Source organism: Chiloscyllium plagiosum, chromosome 29 (assembly GCF_004010195.1).
Source record: "Chiloscyllium plagiosum isolate BGI_BamShark_2017 chromosome 29, ASM401019v2, whole genome shotgun sequence".
In the NCBI taxonomy this organism is placed as follows: domain Eukaryota; kingdom Metazoa; phylum Chordata; class Chondrichthyes; order Orectolobiformes; family Hemiscylliidae; genus Chiloscyllium; species Chiloscyllium plagiosum.
In genome coordinates, this window is record NC_057738.1 from 40,251,137 (window position 1) to 40,269,448 (window position 18,312).

Here is an 18,312-nt window from a genome sequence, read left to right on the forward strand (position 1 = left end):
AGGTATTCATCTGGTACACATCAGGACAAATGCAATAATATCAAAAGTTCAAAGGGAGCAACAATTTGTACCAAATGACAAAAGGGTGCTGATGGATGGGCCAGTTGATTTAATTAGTTACAGAGAATGCTGCAAGGAACTATTATTCATTAGGAAATGTGCAATGCCGAGACATGTTCCTTTAGTATGCAGAGGACATGTTCCTTTGAATTGTGGCATTTTTGCATCTGTCCTGATGAGTGTATGACAAAGAGCTTTGACAATGGTTTTTTTTTAGCAATACTCAAGTGCTACCAATTGATTATTAATGTAATGAGACATATACAGAACAATGGTTTTAACTGGTAAATGAAAGCAAAATATTGCAGATGCTGGAGAATTGAACTAAAACTAGAAAATGCTGGAGAAACTCAGCAGTTTGGGGAGCAACTGTGGCGAGTGAAACAGAGTCAGTCAATGTTTTGAGTTCAGCATGATAATGTATTTTTTAAGTTTTTTGTCAGCTAATACCTGCCAGGTTTCTGTATACCTTCACGCCTTTATTTCCCCAGAGGTGGGGTGGGAGTGAGTGAGGCTGGGGTAAACTGAGATCAGATGGGTCTTTGAGGCCTGAATCCTGCTTCAACAAACATTCCATGAGAAGCTAGATTAATTTTTAAAAAACACATCACATTCAATGTCTTTTCCCACCCAGCTCACCCCATCAAACCTTCAGCTACTAAAGCCCACCCCACAACAGTGTTGAGCCCCTAACCCCCTCCCCCTACACACATCTCACTCCTGGGTTGGAGTGAAGGGGAGGTCACAGGGGGTCCTGTAAGATGAAAGCTGGGTCACACAGAGATATTTTGGGAAGAGCCTGGTGTGAGGGTTGTGCTCTGATAATAACTGCTCAGTAATTAGCACATGCCGAGTATTCAACCTGCTCAGGTATTTTCTGACTCCCATCTAGAGCAGGCGGGACTTGAACCGTGGGTCTCCTAGCTCGTAGGTAGGGACACTACCTGCATGTCACAAGAGCTCCTGGTGCTAAGCTTCACTGACTGGAACATAGTCGCCGTCACCAGTACGGATATCACTGAGTCACTCCACAACTCAGCAGTGAAGGGGTTAATTGGCTCTGACCTCCTAAGTCTAAACCAGTGTCTGTGATTTCCCAAGTTACAAATGGAAGCAGTTGCTTGTGGAAAGGAGTGATGAAATTTTAATCTCTTTGTGTCTGTTTACTTTTGCTCAGATGACAGGCAGCAAAAGATATCATTTGAAGTGCACTGATGCTGAACATTTTAAGATGTGTTTTACTGAGCGTGGCAGCAGAGCGCAAAGGTATGGCCTTCTGAATTAATATAGCTCTGATTTATTTATGCAGTTGGTCATTTTGTATTGGGATTCTCACAGCCTGGCTATTGACCTTGCTTGAATAATATCAGAAGGAATAGGAGCAAATGTAGACCACTCAGCCCACCAGGTCTGTTCTGCCATTTGATAAGATTGTGACCTTAATACTCATTTCCTGCCTGCTCCCCTTAGCTCGGTGATGGCACAGAATACAAGGTGGTGTTGGATCTATACAGAACATTGATAGGCCACAGCTGGAGAGCTGTGTGCAATTCTGATTCCACTGGATGGAGTACAGAGGAGATTCACTAGGATGTTGACTGGGATGGAGCATTTCAGCGATGGAGAGAAACTGAATAAGCTCAGGATGTTTTCTTCGGAGCAGAGAAGGTTGAGGGGGACCTGATAGAGGGGAACAACATTATGAGGGGCATAGACAGGGTGGATAGAACACAGTTTTTGAAGCATCAATAACAAGAGGGTATAACATTAAGATGAAGAGCTGGAATATAAGAAGGGATTTAAGGAAAACTCTTTTCACCCAGAGCATGTTGGGAATTTGGAAAGCATTGTCTGGGAGGGTAGTGAAGGTGGAAAACCTCACTACTTCTAAAAAGCACTTGGACGAGCACTTGAAATGTCATAACCTTCGAAGTTATGGGCCAGGACTGGTATCGGTAGTAGCATAATTTTGGTGGTATAGACTCAACGGGCCAAAGAGCCTCTGCTGTACTGTATGATTCAATGAACCAACTCAACCTTTACTTCATTTGTCAATCCCTTCAGTCTAGAAATTCTTTCTCTTGGAGGATTGAGTGTCTTTGGAATGCTCTTCCTGAAAAGATGGTGGAAGCAGGGTCAGTGAGAAGGCAGAGGTAGATGCATTTTTCACAAGCAAAGGGTGTGACAGGCTATTAGGGATAGTTGGAAATGTGGATTAATCAGATCAATATCAGTCATGATCTCATTGAACGGACAGGCTGAAGGGGCTGAGTGGCCTATTCCTGCTTTTGCTTTATATGTTTGCATGAATCAGCCTAATCAACGTTCCCTGAACTGCTTCCAACCCAAGTATTTCTTTCCTTAATAAAGAAACCAATAAATGCAGTACCGTCTCATCAATGCCCTGCACAGCTGGAGCAAGACTTCCCTACTCTCACACCCCATTCCTGTGCAGTCGAGACCAACAGGCCACTTCTCTCCTAATTCCTTGCCGTACCCGGGTGTGATCTGTTTGTTCGTCATACTCAGCAGGTACTTTGGGGCAAACACAACTCTTCCTCAGAACAAACGGGGCATAATTTTCAAGTAAAAAGCAGGAAAGGTTTTTTTTCACCCAGAGTGGGGTGGGAATGCTCTGCCTGGGTGGGGTGGACACCTCATAATCTTTAAAAAGTATTTGGATGAGCATTTGAAATGTCATAATGTTCAAATGGGGGAAAGTGGGACTAATGTCGGTAATCTTTGGTGGCACAGATGTGATGGGCCTAAGGGCCTTTTTTATATTGTATGATTCTGTGAACAAACTTTTACATTATCTTTGCTCATCAGAGTTCAGCAACTTGGAGAAACAGGACTCTAACCAGATGCTAAAATCTGCTTTAACAGATTTCACTCTCAGCTCCTCCCCACCTTACGGAGAACAGACCTCAATATAAATGAGAGGACCTCAGTTTCAGTGGGTATTAACCACCTGATTCCACTCGCAGGTGCTATCATTGATCAACAGGCCATTCTCCTGGAAGTGCGACCAGAGCGAGATGGCCATAAAACCAACAGCAATAGTACCAGTTCAGTTTGTGAACAGAGTGAAAATGGCCTCAGTCACTCAGATTGAGAAATGTTCCACAAAACGTGAGTATGTCAGGTACAGTGTTCCAGGCAAGAAATTCAGGGAGTTAGCAAAAAAGGATGTTATAACTCACAGTTTATCAGAGAATACCTACAGTGCAGATAGAGGCCATTTGACCCATCAAATCTCCACCAACCCTCTGAAGAGTATCTCATCCCACCACTCTACCCCAGTTACCATGGATACTCTACCTAACCTTCACATCCCTGGACAATTTAGTATGGCCAATGCACCTTACCTGCACTGTGGGAGGAAACCAGAGTACCTGGGGGAAACCCATGCAGACACAGGGAGAATGTGCAAACTCCACACAGTCAGTCACCTGAGGGTAGAATCGAACCCAGGTCCCTGGTGCTGTGAGGCAGCAGTGCTAACCACTGAGCCACTATGCCTTTCATTATGTTCACATAATTCAGATTATAAGGTGTGTTTATCTTAAAGGTGAGGCAAGATTTTCATCAATAGTTTTGGCTTGAAATGCTTATTTTATTCATAATTGTGGGACAATTGAAAGTCAAAGGTGAGTAAATTAAGAACCTGAGGAGACGTGACCTGGTGGATGTGGAAAGGATTTTTCCTCTTCTGGGAGAATCTAGATTCTCGGGGTCATAGTTTAAAAAAAAACAGAGATGAGGAAAAATTAATTCTATGTGTTTTTAGAACTCCCTTCCTCAAAAGGCAGTGGATGCAGCATCTTTAACTATGTTTAAGGTCCAGGTAGATAGATTTTCCAGGGGGATGAAGGATTACCAGGGATATGCAGGAATGTAGAGTTGAGGTTAAAAATCAAATCAGCCATGACTTTAGAGTGATTGAGATGTCCAGCACAGAAACAGACTTTTTAATCCAAATCATTCAAATGGCCAGATATCCTAAATTAGTCTAGTCCCATTTGCCAGCACTTGGTCCATCTCCCTCTAAACCCTTCCAATCCATATACTCAATCAGGTGCCTTTTAAATGTTGTAACTGTCCCAGCCTCCATCACTTCCACTGTTGAAGGCAAAAAAAACCTGCAGATGCTGGAATCCAAGGTAGGCAGGCAGAAGGCTGGAAAAACATAGCAAGCCAGGCAGCGTCAGGAGGTGGAGAAGTCAATGTTTCGGGCATTAACCCTTCTCTTCACCACTCCTTGATTTGTGCCACTCTCCCCACCAGTCCCCCGAACCCCCATCCCCAAACCCCAGTGCCTTGCTCTGCAACTGGAAAAGATGCAAAACCTGCTGACATACCACCCCCCCTCACCTCCATCCAGGGCCCCAAACAGTCCTTCCAGGTGAGACAGAGGTTCACCTGCCTCTCCTCCAACCTGGTTTACTGCACCTTGTGCTCCCAATGTGGTCTTCTCTACGTCGGGGAGACCAAACGTAAACTCATCACATTTTGCTGAGCATCTCAAACGAGCCCACAGGGGCTGACCAGACCTCCCAGTCACCGCCCGTTTCAATTCCCCATTCCCACTCCCTTTCTGACATGACCACCCTCAGCCTCCTTCATTGCCATAGTAAATCAGACTGTAAATTGGAGGAAGAACACCTCATCTTCTGCCAAGTCAGCCTAACCTAGAGAACTCAACATTAAATTCTCCAATTTCAAATGATCTCCCTTCCCATCCCCCGACTCCCTTCCACTCCTCTCATCCTTCTAGCCACCAACTGGATTCATTCCTCCCATCGACAACCAGGCCGTACCCTCTACCAGTGTTCACCTAACCCTACTAACATCCCGTACCCCCAAACACCCCTTTCTCTGCAGCACCCCTTTACCCCCACCCCAAGTCCTGAAGAAGGTTTACACCTGCAATGTTGACTTCTCCACCTTCTGATGCTGCCTGACTTGCTGTGTTCTTTCAGCCTCCTGCTTGTCCACCACTTCCTCTGGCAGTTCATTCCATACACGCACTACCCTCTGTGTGAAAACGTCTCTTAGGTCCCTTTTAACTCTTTCCCCTTTCACACTAAACCTATGCCCTCTAGTTCTGGACCTCCTCACCCCAGGGAAAATACCTCGTCTATTTATCCTATCCATGCCCCTCATGATTTTATAAACCTATATAAGGTCACCATCCAGCCTCTGATGCTCCAGGGAAAACAGCCCCAGACTATTCAGCCTCTCCCTATAGCTCAAACCCTCCAACCCCGACAACATTCTTGTAAATCTTTTCTAAACCATTTCAAGTTTTGTAATGTCTTTCCTAATGCAGGGAGACCAGGATTGAACACCGTATCCCATGAGTGGTGTAGCAGGCTCAAAGGGCTGAGTAGCTGAGTCTTGTTCCCTTTTCACATGTTTGTTTAATGAGTTTGTTTAATATTAGGTGTTTCACTTACTCTTTGTTAAAAGCAGCCTCTGTTCTCGGCAAACAAAAGGTACAGGTTCATGCCTCACACCATTCTTAAATTAGCCAGGTGCCGGGGGAGCCTACAATTCTGAATTGTTTTCTCCAAGGCAACGCTTTGACCAATCAGTGTCAACTAGGCAACAAATCAGCACCTTTTTCTCCTGCAGTATAAATTGTAATGCATTGTGTTGGAATTTGGCATTCTTGCATTTTTCCTGGAGAACGCAAGATGGAAACCTTGTGACCCTCTTTTCAGCAATAGCTGTTATGGAGGATGGAAGACTTTGATTCAAAAGTTTCCGTTGTCCTTTAAACACCATGACCATGTCAACAAGAAGGCATTTCCAAAAAAGAAGCACAAATATCAACTATTGTCAAATCCTTTCGGTATAAATTTTAGAATGGTGTTTTATCATATGCAATCATTTGGATCAAATTATTTTGCAATAATTATGAAATAATATAATATCTGATAAAAGGATACAATTGTTGACTTATTAAAATTGCTGTGGTATATTTCTATTTATTTCATTTCTCCAAAATATCCAGCAGTTTTTTTTTATTATTGTAAGTCTGTAAGGCTTTGTATGAGCAGTTCAGTTCAAGGAAGAGGTGAACTTATACAAGCTATTTCAGCTGTAAGACTCATATTGCAATGATTGTAAAAATCACAACTATATGATTTTATGACATCAGTTGAAAGGAAGAAGTTACATTTCATACTAAAAGGTCATACCAAAAAACGTTATAATTAAGTGCTTCTGAGTTGTAGTTATACGATATACTGCACCCAGCAAGTTCCCACAAACAGCAATGCATTAATGATAATTTCATCTGTTTTTTAACAGTTAGGATCTCTATGCTGCAGATAAAGGCCATTCAGCCCATTCAGTCTGCACTAACCCTTTGAAGAGCATCCCACCCAAGCCCACCGCTGCCCGCATAACTTCACATTTAGCATGGCCAATCCACCTAACCTGCATGTTTTCAGACTGTGGGAGGAAACCCACGCAGACACGGGAAGAATGTGCAAACTCCACACAGTCACCCAAGGCTGGAATCGAACCTGGGTCACTGGAGTTGTGAGACAGTAGTGCTAACCCCTCAGCCACTGTGCTGTCCTTGTGCATGTTGTTTGACAGGCCACTAGGCAAAACTCCCCTGCTTTGCTTTGAAATAGTCACATGATTGGTTGCAAGGTCAGAGGGTATTGGGGTAAGTGGCTCCATCAAAAGATAGCAGCTGAAGCACCATCCTTCACTGTCACGCTGAACTCCTGAAGTGGGACATAAACCCAAAACGATCTGACCAAGAAGCAAGAAACTTCAGCCTGGAGCTGGATCTGCAGCAGTGCTGCTACTATAATGCAGGAATGTTCGAGAATTTGAAGAAGCTATCACAAAACTGATCCTTACCCATTGGAGACATTTCAGGAACACTGGCCACGTAGGGTCCATCAAGAAACTTTGGCTCATTGTCATTGATATCCTGGATCTTGATGATGAATTCAGACTCTGGTTCCATTGGCCTCCCAGTCCACCTGTCTAACGCCTGTGCCCGTAAGGTGTAATGTGTCTTCTCCTCGCGATCTAGCCTCTGTACAGCATGAATGTCACCTGTGTTGTCGTCAATGGTGAAAACAGTACCCGCTCCATCACCTGACAGGATGTACCTGACAGAGCCTTCTCCTTTGTCCATGTCGGAATGAAGCTAGAATTACAATTAATCAATCAATAAGCTCTAATGAATCAATGATGATGGTTTTTTTCACCTCCACTTTAATTTCTTCATATATTAATTTTGCTGTTGCCTGGTCAGGGAGGCTAGAGCCAGCGGTCAAATATCTCAGGCTGCAGAGAAGGCCAGTCGGACTTTTTTTCTGCTAACTTACAGGATGTGGAGTGTCACTATCTAGGTCTGCCCATTCTTTTCATCAGAGAATCCCTACAGTGTGGAAGCAGGCCCTTCAGCCCAATCAAAGGGAAGATATTTATATAGCTATGGGGAAACTGCGACAGGATTAATCGATAGCCCCAAGAAAGTGAGGACTGCAGATGCCGGAGATCAGAGTCGAAGAGTGTAGTGCTGGAAAAGCACAGCGGGTCAGGCAGCATCCGAGGAGTGGGAGGGTCGATCTTTCGAGCATTAGTCCTTCATCAGGAATGTGGGGGCGGGGGGGTGGGAAGCAAGGGGGCTGAGAGATAAATGGACCCAACCCCCCAGGAATTCTGATGAAGGGCTTAGGCCTGAAACGACGACTCTCCTGTTCCTTGGATGCTGCCTGACCGGTTGTGCTTTTCCAGCGCCACACTTGTTGACACCCAAGGGAGGTGATCACTGCAGTGGGAAAAATATGATTTTAAAATCTTCTATTGTCATTTTTCTCATGAACAGCCCAGTGCCTGAGTTTTTATGTGCTAATTTTGATCAGCATTGCAAAGTAAATGGCACACAAGTGAGAGTTGAAATCTTCTCCTCCAACAGCACCAAAGGGCACTTTTACTTCCTTCCTCCCATTACTCCCAAAAAATGATTTCTACAAATTCTGGTCATAATCAAACACACATTATTCTGACAGTTCTTTATCCAGTTCCTCAGCAGTTTGCTGGAGTGAACCCAGTTTGTCCCATTATGGAATTAACTAACAGCATCTTCCTTTTTAAAAAAGGCAAAGACTTCCTACATCCATTTCAAGTCCAGTTCTGTAGAAATATGTGTCAGTCTTCTTTGCTCCAATCAATGGGATGGACCCAGAGGAAAATGTTTTGACTGAAATCTCTTTTCAACTATTTGGCTGACTGGTTTGCAATTGCATAGTGATACCAACAGCATGGGTTCAATTCCTGCACTATCTGAGGTTACTATAAAGGACACTCCTTCTCAAACTCCCCGCGCCTAGTGCATGGTGATCCTCAGGTTAAACCACCAACAGTTATCTCTCTCTCTCTAATGAGGAAGCAGCCCTTGGATTTGTTAGGACTGTGGAGACTATGTCTTTACCAGCTTTTGCTAATACTACAGTGATTGAGGGAGCTAAAGGGAACCATCACCTCAATATACAAGTAGATACAAGTTCTAATTCAATAGTTGCAAACCAATATTTGCTACAACTTGACAATCTGGCAATTTTTAATGGATTCTGTGAAGATATGTTATTACTAAATATTAGTATTGCTGATATTACATACTGATCATTATTTATTAATACCTCTTTCTGTTTCCTCTCTCTGTCTGTCCAGGGTAAAACCTTTCCATAAAATGGATCTCTTCAACTCAACATTTGTCCATCCCTCCTGACTCAACAGTCATTATCTCTTTAGGTCTAAATGGAGAGCGATCTGAGCATGTTTCTTGGTGATAGCGATACTGTATTTGATTGCTAGCTGTTGTAGTTGCATGCACGTTGTTGAGTGAATGTCCATAGCTGGTGAAATGTTATTCGAGTGTCTTTCTAGATGGTAAACGTGGGACTCAAAAAGGCAGCAAATGGGTTAGCTTCATTGTTCTTTTGACGTTAAGCTTTTGTTCCCCTGTTCTTACCTTTCCGACATATAGTGGCTCTGATCCGGTGTATTCCTCTAACACAAAGAACTGGTTCCATACCCAACCTCTCTTCACGCGATGATGCATCATCTCATGGTGTTGGCTGTTCTCTGCGGCAGTTACAGGTTGGACCCCAAACACCTGCAGCAGACTGGCTAGATACAGAAATAGGTGCAGTCCAGGTATACATGTACTTGCGTTGTAAGTCCCCATGGTCAATTGTTTTGGGAAATGCAGGCAGAGAGTGGATGAAAAGGGGTTGATCCTTTGCAATCTCTGTTTTCAGAAACGTGGCATGGCAGCTTTATAAGAATTGAGCTGGTGGTGGTTTGCCTCAGATTAGTGCCGTCCACTTTATTGTCAGCAAAGTTTAAAGCCTTTTGTCCAATCGCAATTTTGCCAAATATCCAGCACTTGACCTGCAAAACCTGAAATAGCAAACACGTTTCAGAAAGTATCAGCAAGCTGTATATCATGTCTTTGCTAATCATGGCTCAAATAACAACAACATTCTGCAGAAGTTGGAAATCTGAGATAAACAGAGAATGTTGGAGAAACTCAGCAGGTCTGACAGCATCTGTGAAGAGAGAAACAGAGTTAATGCTCAAGTCCAATATGACTTTTTCAGAACAGGGTTCAGAATTTTGAGAATTTAATTAATTTAAAAAAAGCTTTAGTATGTGTTGTGCATTACATTGAAGAATTTACATTTTTTTAAACAGTAATATATTTGGATGACATATTCTTGGTCAGTCTTCAATACAACAGTAACATGTGCATTTTATATATCACCTTTAAGGTAATTAACATTCCAAAGTGCTTCACAGGAGTGTTATTGATCATGATTTGAGATTGTTTTATACAAAGAATGTTAGGATAGGTAAAAGCCTGGGGAGAGAATTCCTTTTGAATCATCTACAATGCTTAGAGAAAGATAATGAACTTATAAAGCTTCAGGAACATAGCTTGTTATCTTAAATAGATTGCATGAAGTTAAAAGGAACTAAAACAAATTAGAGTTCATAAGACTACACCTGTAATAAATGTTTTGCATTTTAATCAGTAGTCTACCTCCTAACTGATTAAAGGATTCACCAATGTCAGCCAATTTTAAAGTTGTTAACTTTTTGCTTATAAATATGGTGTCTCATTCATCTCCATCATACAATGCCTGTGGAAGGAGCAGAGCTCTGAAAGCTTTCAATTTCAAATAAACCTGTTGGACCATAATCTGGTGTCGTTTGATTTTTGACCTTGTCCACCCCAGTCCAACTCCAGCATTTTCACATCATAGTAATAAAGGTAGGTGATAATTTAATCCATCTTCAGTTCAGGAGGGTGATATAATCAGGGTTATATTCCACAGAAATAACTGTGTTTCTGAGAAGATTTTTGGCAAACCTTTCTACAAGGAAAGAGAATATTTTTGTTAACAGAACATTGTGAACAGGTGTTGCATTTCAATTTGATTTAGTGACCACACCAAGGATGAAAACAAACAAGGACAATAATTTCCTTTAACATAAAGCCAACATGTCTTAAACAACACAAACACAGGGACAATTCAGCACTTGTGTGATGGACGTATGTGACAGCATCTCCTAATGACTAAATAATTCAGGATGCTGGAGGCCATGTTGTGTGAAAATTAGCATACTTTTCCTTCAGGGTTTCTCTAACCAGGCAGTAATGCTGATCTTCAGGAGAATAATTTCTTAGCGGTTAAGGGTCTTTTGTTAAGATCAATTCAAATTAGCCTGAGACCCCAGTGAGTTCAAGCTAAGTTACTCTGCTTCTTTTATTTTGTGTGGTTGTATTCAATGAACTCTATTATTCATTCAGCGCACACACAAAACACTCTCTATCTGCATGGCTCTGGGTTTGAATCGCTTCTGTGCGAAAAACTCAGAGTGGGGTCAGTTGGTTATTGCTGACTCTGTATGAACAGGAATCCACATGATGATTCAGAAGTGGCAGAAGCTCCACAGACAAAGACCCCTCCAAAACATTATCCTTGCTTTATGTACTGCAAAAAATTCTATTTCACTCTTAACTGATCAATGTCATTACACCATGCCTCCTTTATCAATGGAGAACATGGTTACAATGGACAACTTGGAACCATGCAGCGGCAACATTCCTACCTCTGAGCCAGGAGGGCTGGGTTCAAGTCCCATCTGCTCCAGAGGTGTGTCAGAGTGTGTCAGAATCGGTTGTTTCAAAAGTATCTGCATTCACACCTATTTTCAGGCTGATCGGACACAATCTTGGCTTCATTGAACCACTGTGTTTTGACTTATGTCAATGTATCATCAATCTGTTTCAGGGCTGCAGAAGTCCTGCAGGGAAATAAATCTCATTAAAAGGGTCCTCCCACTGGCAGATTCGGTCCAGTCAGTATTGGAGAGGGTGTGTCTGACACTAATCTGTCCACTTGCCAGTTTAGATTGGAAGTATTGCACCTTCCAATATCAGCTCCAGCAGAGAGTCCAATGTCAGCTCCAGCAGAGAGTCCAATGTCAGCTCCAGCACAGACTCCAATATCAGCTCCAGCAGAGTCTCCAATATTAGCTCCAGCATGGTCTCCATGATCAGCTCCAGCAGAGACTCCAATGTTAGCTCCAGCAGAGTCTCTAAGGTCAACTCCAGCACAGATTCCATGGTCAGCTCCAGCAGAGAGTCCATTAGAGGATCAGGATTAGGAGGTGATGAGTTCGATGTAATTCCATTGCAGCTACACGACATCTTTTGACATTAGCCGAAGGCACTACTCCTTACGATCTGTCTTCAGATCATGGGTTTGAAATGTTTCAAATTGAGTTGTCACCCTCCAATATGCTCAACCTCACTCCACTAATGGTGTTCACCCCACACTTCCAAAACTCCTCCATCCCTCTGTTGGCAGAGAATCCTCTCTCATTCACTCACCCCTGTCATGACAGAATGCTCATCAAACACCTCCCACTAACCCCCACATATCCGCCCTGTACTGCCCAGCGATGCTGACCTCTCCAACACTGGCAGAACAGCTGCCAGTGATTCGGGAGAGAAGATGTGGGAGTTGCTGGAACTAGGGAGAGGGGCCAGCAATGAACATTAGTTTGTGGGGGAGAGGGTAGGGGTTTGTAAGATATTGGTGGTGCTGCAGGTCTTTGCCCTCCAGCAGATTTACCAAAGGGTTCTGCCGGAATAACACCTCGTTAAAGCTTGTTTTTTATTTCAAAAATATACTTTATTCATAAAATAATTTGATGGTCAGTACAGTTGGTCATGCCATACATACGTAAACATTTGCATACAGAGATCAGAATTTATCATTCATATATACAGGTCTGTGTGTTTATCAATCACATATCCATATATTTAGCTGAGGCGTCAGCGGAGCCCAAATGACTGCGTGGGCAAAAGCTTTGAGAACATCCATGTAAAATCCATGATAGGTCTGGTGCAAACAGCCCACATTTCTGTGAATGTCCAGTGGATACTGTACTCCTTTAGATGATGCTGACATTTGTGAATTCTATAAGGAGGCTGTTCTCTCAACGCAATTGCAGGTTCTTCCTTTTAGTTTCAGTGATACTTTTCCATTATGTTACACTCCACTACACTTCTTCCAATAACTCCAACAGGAGCCAGTATATTGCTTAATTAGCATTTATTTCCATCGACTGTAATTGTCTCACTGGACTGATTCCTTTTTAAATTGTGTCCACATTTCATTGAATGATTCTTAGTGCCTGCTGCTGTTACACTCCTTCAGCACAAGAGGGTGCACCATGCTGTTCCCACAAACCTTACACAATACCAAAGGTACTTTCTGGGTTTCTTTGTAGACAGCTCTTGTGGCTCTCAGTCACAAAAGTGGACTTTTCAAAAGTTCTGGTTGGTTTCTTCAGATTTGGAAAGAATGTTTTACTTTATTCCCTTTTCATTTTTGGGAACTATTTTTAAAACAAGGATGAGTCGGGTGGGAAGGTGTATGTGTCTGGATTACTAGTCCAGAGACCTGCATTAAATATTTGATGATTTCAGTTCAAGTCTCCCCACAGTAACAGTACAATTTAAGTTCAGTTAATTAAAAAAAAGTACTTCAGTAACAGTAAGTGTGAAGTAATGCTGACTTGTCAAAATTGTCTATCTGTATTCCTTAGGAAGTGAACCACTGTCCTCACAGTGGGGCAGTAGTAGGTCATTCAGCCTACTACTGCCCCACCATTCAATGACATCATGGCTGATCTGATCATCCCCAGCTCCACTTTCCGGCCTTTTCCCTGTAAATTTTGATTGCTGTGCTGATTTAAAGATATCTAACTCAGCCTTGACTATATTTAATGGCACATCTCTGCAATAAAGAATTCTACAGATTCTATACCATCTGACAGAAGACATCCCTCCTCGTCGCTGTCTTAAATGGATGACTCCTTACTCTGAGATTATGCGCTCTGATCCAAGACTGTCCCACCAGAGGTAACAACCCTTTTGCAACTACCCTGTCAACTCCTCTAAGAATACTGTATGAGCGAGTTTTGAGAAGATTTGTAGCTCAGGTTGAGGTTCTAGACCTAGGTTGTTTTCAGACATTTCACGACAATACTAGGTAACATTTTCAGAGAGCTTCCAAATGAAGCACTAGTAGTGTAGCCTGCTTTCTATTTATATATTTGTGTTTCCTAGGGTTGGTAACATCATTTCCTGTGGTGACATTATTTCCTATGGTGATGTAATTTCCTGTTTTTTTTTCTCGGGGTGGTAAATGAGATCCATGTCAATATGTTTGTTGATAGAGTTCTGTTTGTAATGCCATGCTTCTAGGAATACTTGTGCATGTCTCTGTTTGGTTTGTCCTAGAATGGATGTGTTGTCCCAGTCAATGTGGTGTCCTTCCTCATCTGTAAGAATACTGTATGCTTCAATAAAGTTACCTCTTTTTTCAACCTACTCAAACTCTCCTCAGAAGCCAATCTCTTCATACCCAGGATCAACCTTCTCTCTTTATTCATTCACAGGACATGGATATTACTGGCCAGGCCAGCATCTATTGCTGGTCCCTAATTGTTAAGAGTCAACCACATTTCTGTGGATCTGGAGTCACATGTAGGTCCCAAAAAGGGCATTAGTGTAACAGGTAGGTTTCTCCAATTATCAACTATAGTTTCATGGTCATGATTAAAATCTTAATTCCAGGTTTCTATTGGATTTAAATTCCCCCATCTACCATGGCAGGATTTGAAGAAAGGTCTGCAGAACATTATCTGAGTCCCTGGATTAACAAGAGAAAGTGAGGAGTTCAGATGCTGGAGAGTCAGAGTCAAAAAGTATGGCACTGGAAAAGCACAGCAGGTCAGGCAACATCCAAGGAGCAGGAGAGTCAACGTTCGGGCATAACACCTGCATCAGGAAAGGTTTCATTCTGATGAAGGGCTTATGCTTGAAACGTCGACTCTCCTGCTTCTCGAATGCTGCCAGACCTGCTGTTCTTTTCCAGCACCGCACTTTCTCCCTGGATTAATAATCTACAATAAAACCACTAGGCCAACCTTTAGGTTAAAGATTACAAATTGGCAAGGGCGAACAGCAGAGATATTAAATGACAAACATTGTTTGTAGCCACTGGACCATTTTATTTGATGGGGAAGTAAAGTGGTGATATAATAAAGGGGGGGGGGGGGGTTGCAGAATAGAGTATTCTGGCTCTGAGAATTAAACATTGAATCAGACAAGAGGAGGCCATTCAGCCCCCAGCACCTGTTCTAGCTCTTTGGTAAAGCTATCGGATTAGCCCCATTGCTTGGCTCTTCCCTTACAGCTATGTACTCTTTCCAATACTTATCCGATTTCTTTTGGAAAGTTATTAGATCATAGAATCCCTGCAGTGCGAAAGTGAGCCATTGGCACATTGAGTCTACTCTGGCCCTCCAAAGGACATCCCACTCTATCCCTGTAAGTCTGCATTTCCCATGGCTAATCCACTTAGCCCACACATCCCTGGACAATTTCCTATGGGGTCAATCCACCTAATCTGCAAATCTTTGGACTGTGGGAAGAAATCAGAGCACCTGGAGAAATCCCATGCAGACACAGGGAGAATGTGCAAACTCCACACAGACAGTCATCTAAGGCTGGAATCGAACCTGGGTCCCTGGCACCGTGAGGCAGCAGTGCTAGCCACTGAGCCATTGTGCAGCTCGACTATTGAGTCTACTTGCAGTGTCCTTTCAGATAGCCCTTTCCAGATCACATCAACTCACTGTGTAAGAAATAGTTTGGTCTCATAACTTCTGCTTTTTTTGCCATTCACCTCAAATTTGTGTACAATAATGTTAAAGCAATAGCACTGCTGGTGCTGGAGAACTGAAGTATAAAGAGAAATTGCTGGAGAAGCACAGCAGGTCTGACAGTACTGGTGGAGAGAGAAACACAGTTAATGTTTAGGATCCCACTGACTCTTTGGAATTGAAGAGAGGTGGGTATCTCCTTTGGTTACAAAGCAGCCTGTTTCCCACCTTGGATTCAGATAATCAATATAGTATGATCTAATTTGCGCATACTAATCTGAAAATGGTCCACTTGGGTGCAGAAGCATTCAGTGAATATAAGGAATGATATAAAATTTACAATTTGGCAAACCAGTGGAAAATGACCCTTAACATCAAATGCTGGAAGATGTGGGACTTTTAAAGGTAGAATGCAATTCAGAGACAGTGCATTGAGGATGTAGAAATCAGGAGGTGAAGTGAAAAGGATTCTGGAGGTGATAGTTACCGAGTAAATATCACTGTACTTTAGAGCAGCAAAAAACAAAGTATATAAAATACTCAATTACATTACCAGATTAATTGACCGTAAGTCAGTAGTTGCTTTATAAATTCTACATATACATATTCCAACATTGATACTGAAAGAAAGAGACTCTCTTAACATCCACACTTACTGCAGCTCATGGAATTAATGCAAGTAAAGATCCTTCATGAGATGTGGGTGTGTCACAGGCTGGGCCAGCATTTGTTACCCAGCTCTACCTGCCCTTGGGAAGGTGTTGGTGAGTGGCTGAACTTCATTTGTTGTATGATCACTCACTCTGCTGTTAGGGAGGGAGTTTCAGGATGTTAACCCAGTGACAGTGCAGGAAGGGCGTTATATTTCCAAGTCAGGATGGTGAGTGACTTGTAGGGGAGCTTGCAGCCGGTGCTGTTGTTATATGCTTGCTGCTGTGGTCCTTCTCGATAGTAGAGGTTGCAGGTTTGGAAGGTGCTGTTGCAAGGACTATATTTCTCTCTCTCTGTAGTTGCTTCCTGACCAGCCAAGTTTCTCCAGTGCTTTGTGATTTGTGTGGAAACTATTGTTAGTTCACGGCTTTGTCATTTAATTTCTTTGACAATGGGAAAAACAGGGTTAATTTGGGGTTGTGTGAATGTTGATTGGACGCTGGCAGTATAAAAACTAAAATAATCTGAACTGATTGATGGAAGACTGTTCAGGAGCCATATTTAATATAATGTCAACACTCTCTGGTGTGTGTGGGGAGTTATGTTATGGTAATGTGAAATATTGACAAAAAAACTTCAAAGAGTATTTTACATTATAAGATGTATAGGCAGATGTAGACCATTCAGCCAACTGAGTCTGCTCTGCCATTCATTTGAATCCTGGCTGATCTGATCATCTTCAACTCCACTTCCCCACATTCCCCCCATAACCTTTTATTCCCTCACTGATTAAACATCTATCTCAGCCTTGAATATATTGAATGACCCAGCCTTGACAGCCCTCTGGGATGAAGAGTTCCACAGATTTACGTATCCACTAAACAGAGGTCTTCCTCGTCTCTGCTTGAAATGTGTGACCCCTTATTCAGCGTTCATTTCCTCTGGTCCTAGACCCTCCGAAGAGGGGGCACAACCTCTCTCCATCCAGCCTGACGAGATCCCTAAGACTCTTTCATGTTTCAGTAAGTTCATCTCTCATTCTTCTAAACTCTTATGTCTGCAGGTCAATCTACTCAAATTCTGCTCATGAGAAAATCCTTCCATGCCTGGAATCTTCTCTGAACTGCCTCCAATGATAATGTCTCTTACTGTGCACAGTATTCCAGTTGTGGTCTGACTAGTGCCTTGTGTAGTTTCAGCAGAAACATCCCTACTTTTACACTCCATTCCTTTTGAAATAAGGGTCAACTTTCAATTTACCTTCAAATGTTTTGAGGAAGAGTCACTGGACTTGAAACATTAACTCTGTTTTTCTCTCTACAAAAGCTGCCACGACCTGCTGAGTTTCTCCAGCATTCCATGTATTTTACTTCATTTGCCTTCCCTAATTCTGAATTAAAAGTGTTTTAAAGGAAAAGAACTGAGGAAAAGAGGGAATTCCAGAGCCATGCCTACTTGCAATTGCATTTAGATGTGGTTTCCCAAAGTATGCTACAATTAATCCTAATTTCTACTCCTCTGTCTTACGGTCTTATAGAGATTGATAGGTTCTTGATTGCCAAGGAGATCAAAGGTTACGGGGAGAAAGCGAGAGAATAGGGTTGAAAACACTTATCAGCCATGATTGAATGGTGGCTCGATGGGCCGAATGGCCTAATTTCTCCTCCTGCATCTTATGGTCTTACGATCTAATACCTATAAGGGTTTGTACAATATACGAGACTGTTGTTTGGGGTATTATCAGCCAGTGCAATTTTTCAGTGGATGAAGGAGAACATTTTACTAGGGTTACTCCATGTCACCATTTATCTCAATGGCAGAGTCAGAGAGTCACAGAGATGTACAGGATGGAAACAGACCCTTCGGTCCAACCCATCCATGCTGACCAGATATCCTAACCCAATCTAGTCCCACCTGCCAGCACCCCGTCCATATCCCTCTAAACCCTTCCTATTCATATACCCATCGAAATGCCTCTTAAATGTTGCAATTGTACCAGCTTCCACCAGATTCTCTGGCAGCTCATTCCATACACATACCACCCTCTGTGTGAAAGAGATGCCCCTTAGGTCTCTTTTATATCTTTCCCATCTTACCCTAAACCTATGCCCTCTAGTTCTGGACTCCCCCACCCTAGGGAAAAGACTTTGCCTACTTACCCTACCCATGCCCCTCATAATTTTGTAAACCTCTATAAGGTCACCCCTCAGCCTCCGACGCTCCAGGGAAAACAGCCCCAGCTTGTTCAGCCTCTCCCTACAGCTCAAATCCTCCAACCCTGGCAACATCCTTGTAAATCTTTTCTGAACCCTT

At 42.7% G+C, this 18,312-nt stretch overlaps 1 protein-coding gene and 1 long non-coding RNA gene across 5 annotated transcripts in view; one reads left to right on the forward strand and one right to left on the reverse strand.

Annotated features, from left to right (window-relative positions):
• The window catches only part of LOC122564555 (cadherin-20-like), a 153,981-nt gene that overhangs the window by 42,143 nt on the left and 93,526 nt on the right, over positions 1-18,312 (reverse strand). For 3 of the 4 annotated variants that reach the window (XM_043719619.1, XM_043719618.1, XM_043719617.1), the window contains 2 exons: positions 9,071-9,501; positions 6,946-7,240 (listed from right to left, as the gene is read on the reverse strand). In XM_043719619.1, the coding sequence (XP_043575554.1) occupies positions 6,946-7,240; positions 9,071-9,286 (511 nt within the window). In that variant the 5' untranslated portion in view covers positions 9,287-9,501. Of the gene's footprint in view, positions 1-5,519; positions 5,566-6,945; positions 7,241-9,070; positions 9,502-18,312 lie in introns of those variants that run through there. The other variant, XM_043719620.1, reaches the window with a different exon arrangement.
• LOC122564556 lies at positions 1,249-3,041 on the forward strand. Its single transcript, XR_006315940.1, has 3 exons — positions 1,249-1,326; positions 2,431-2,592; positions 2,947-3,041. It is a non-coding gene; the product is annotated as an uncharacterized LOC122564556 (long non-coding RNA).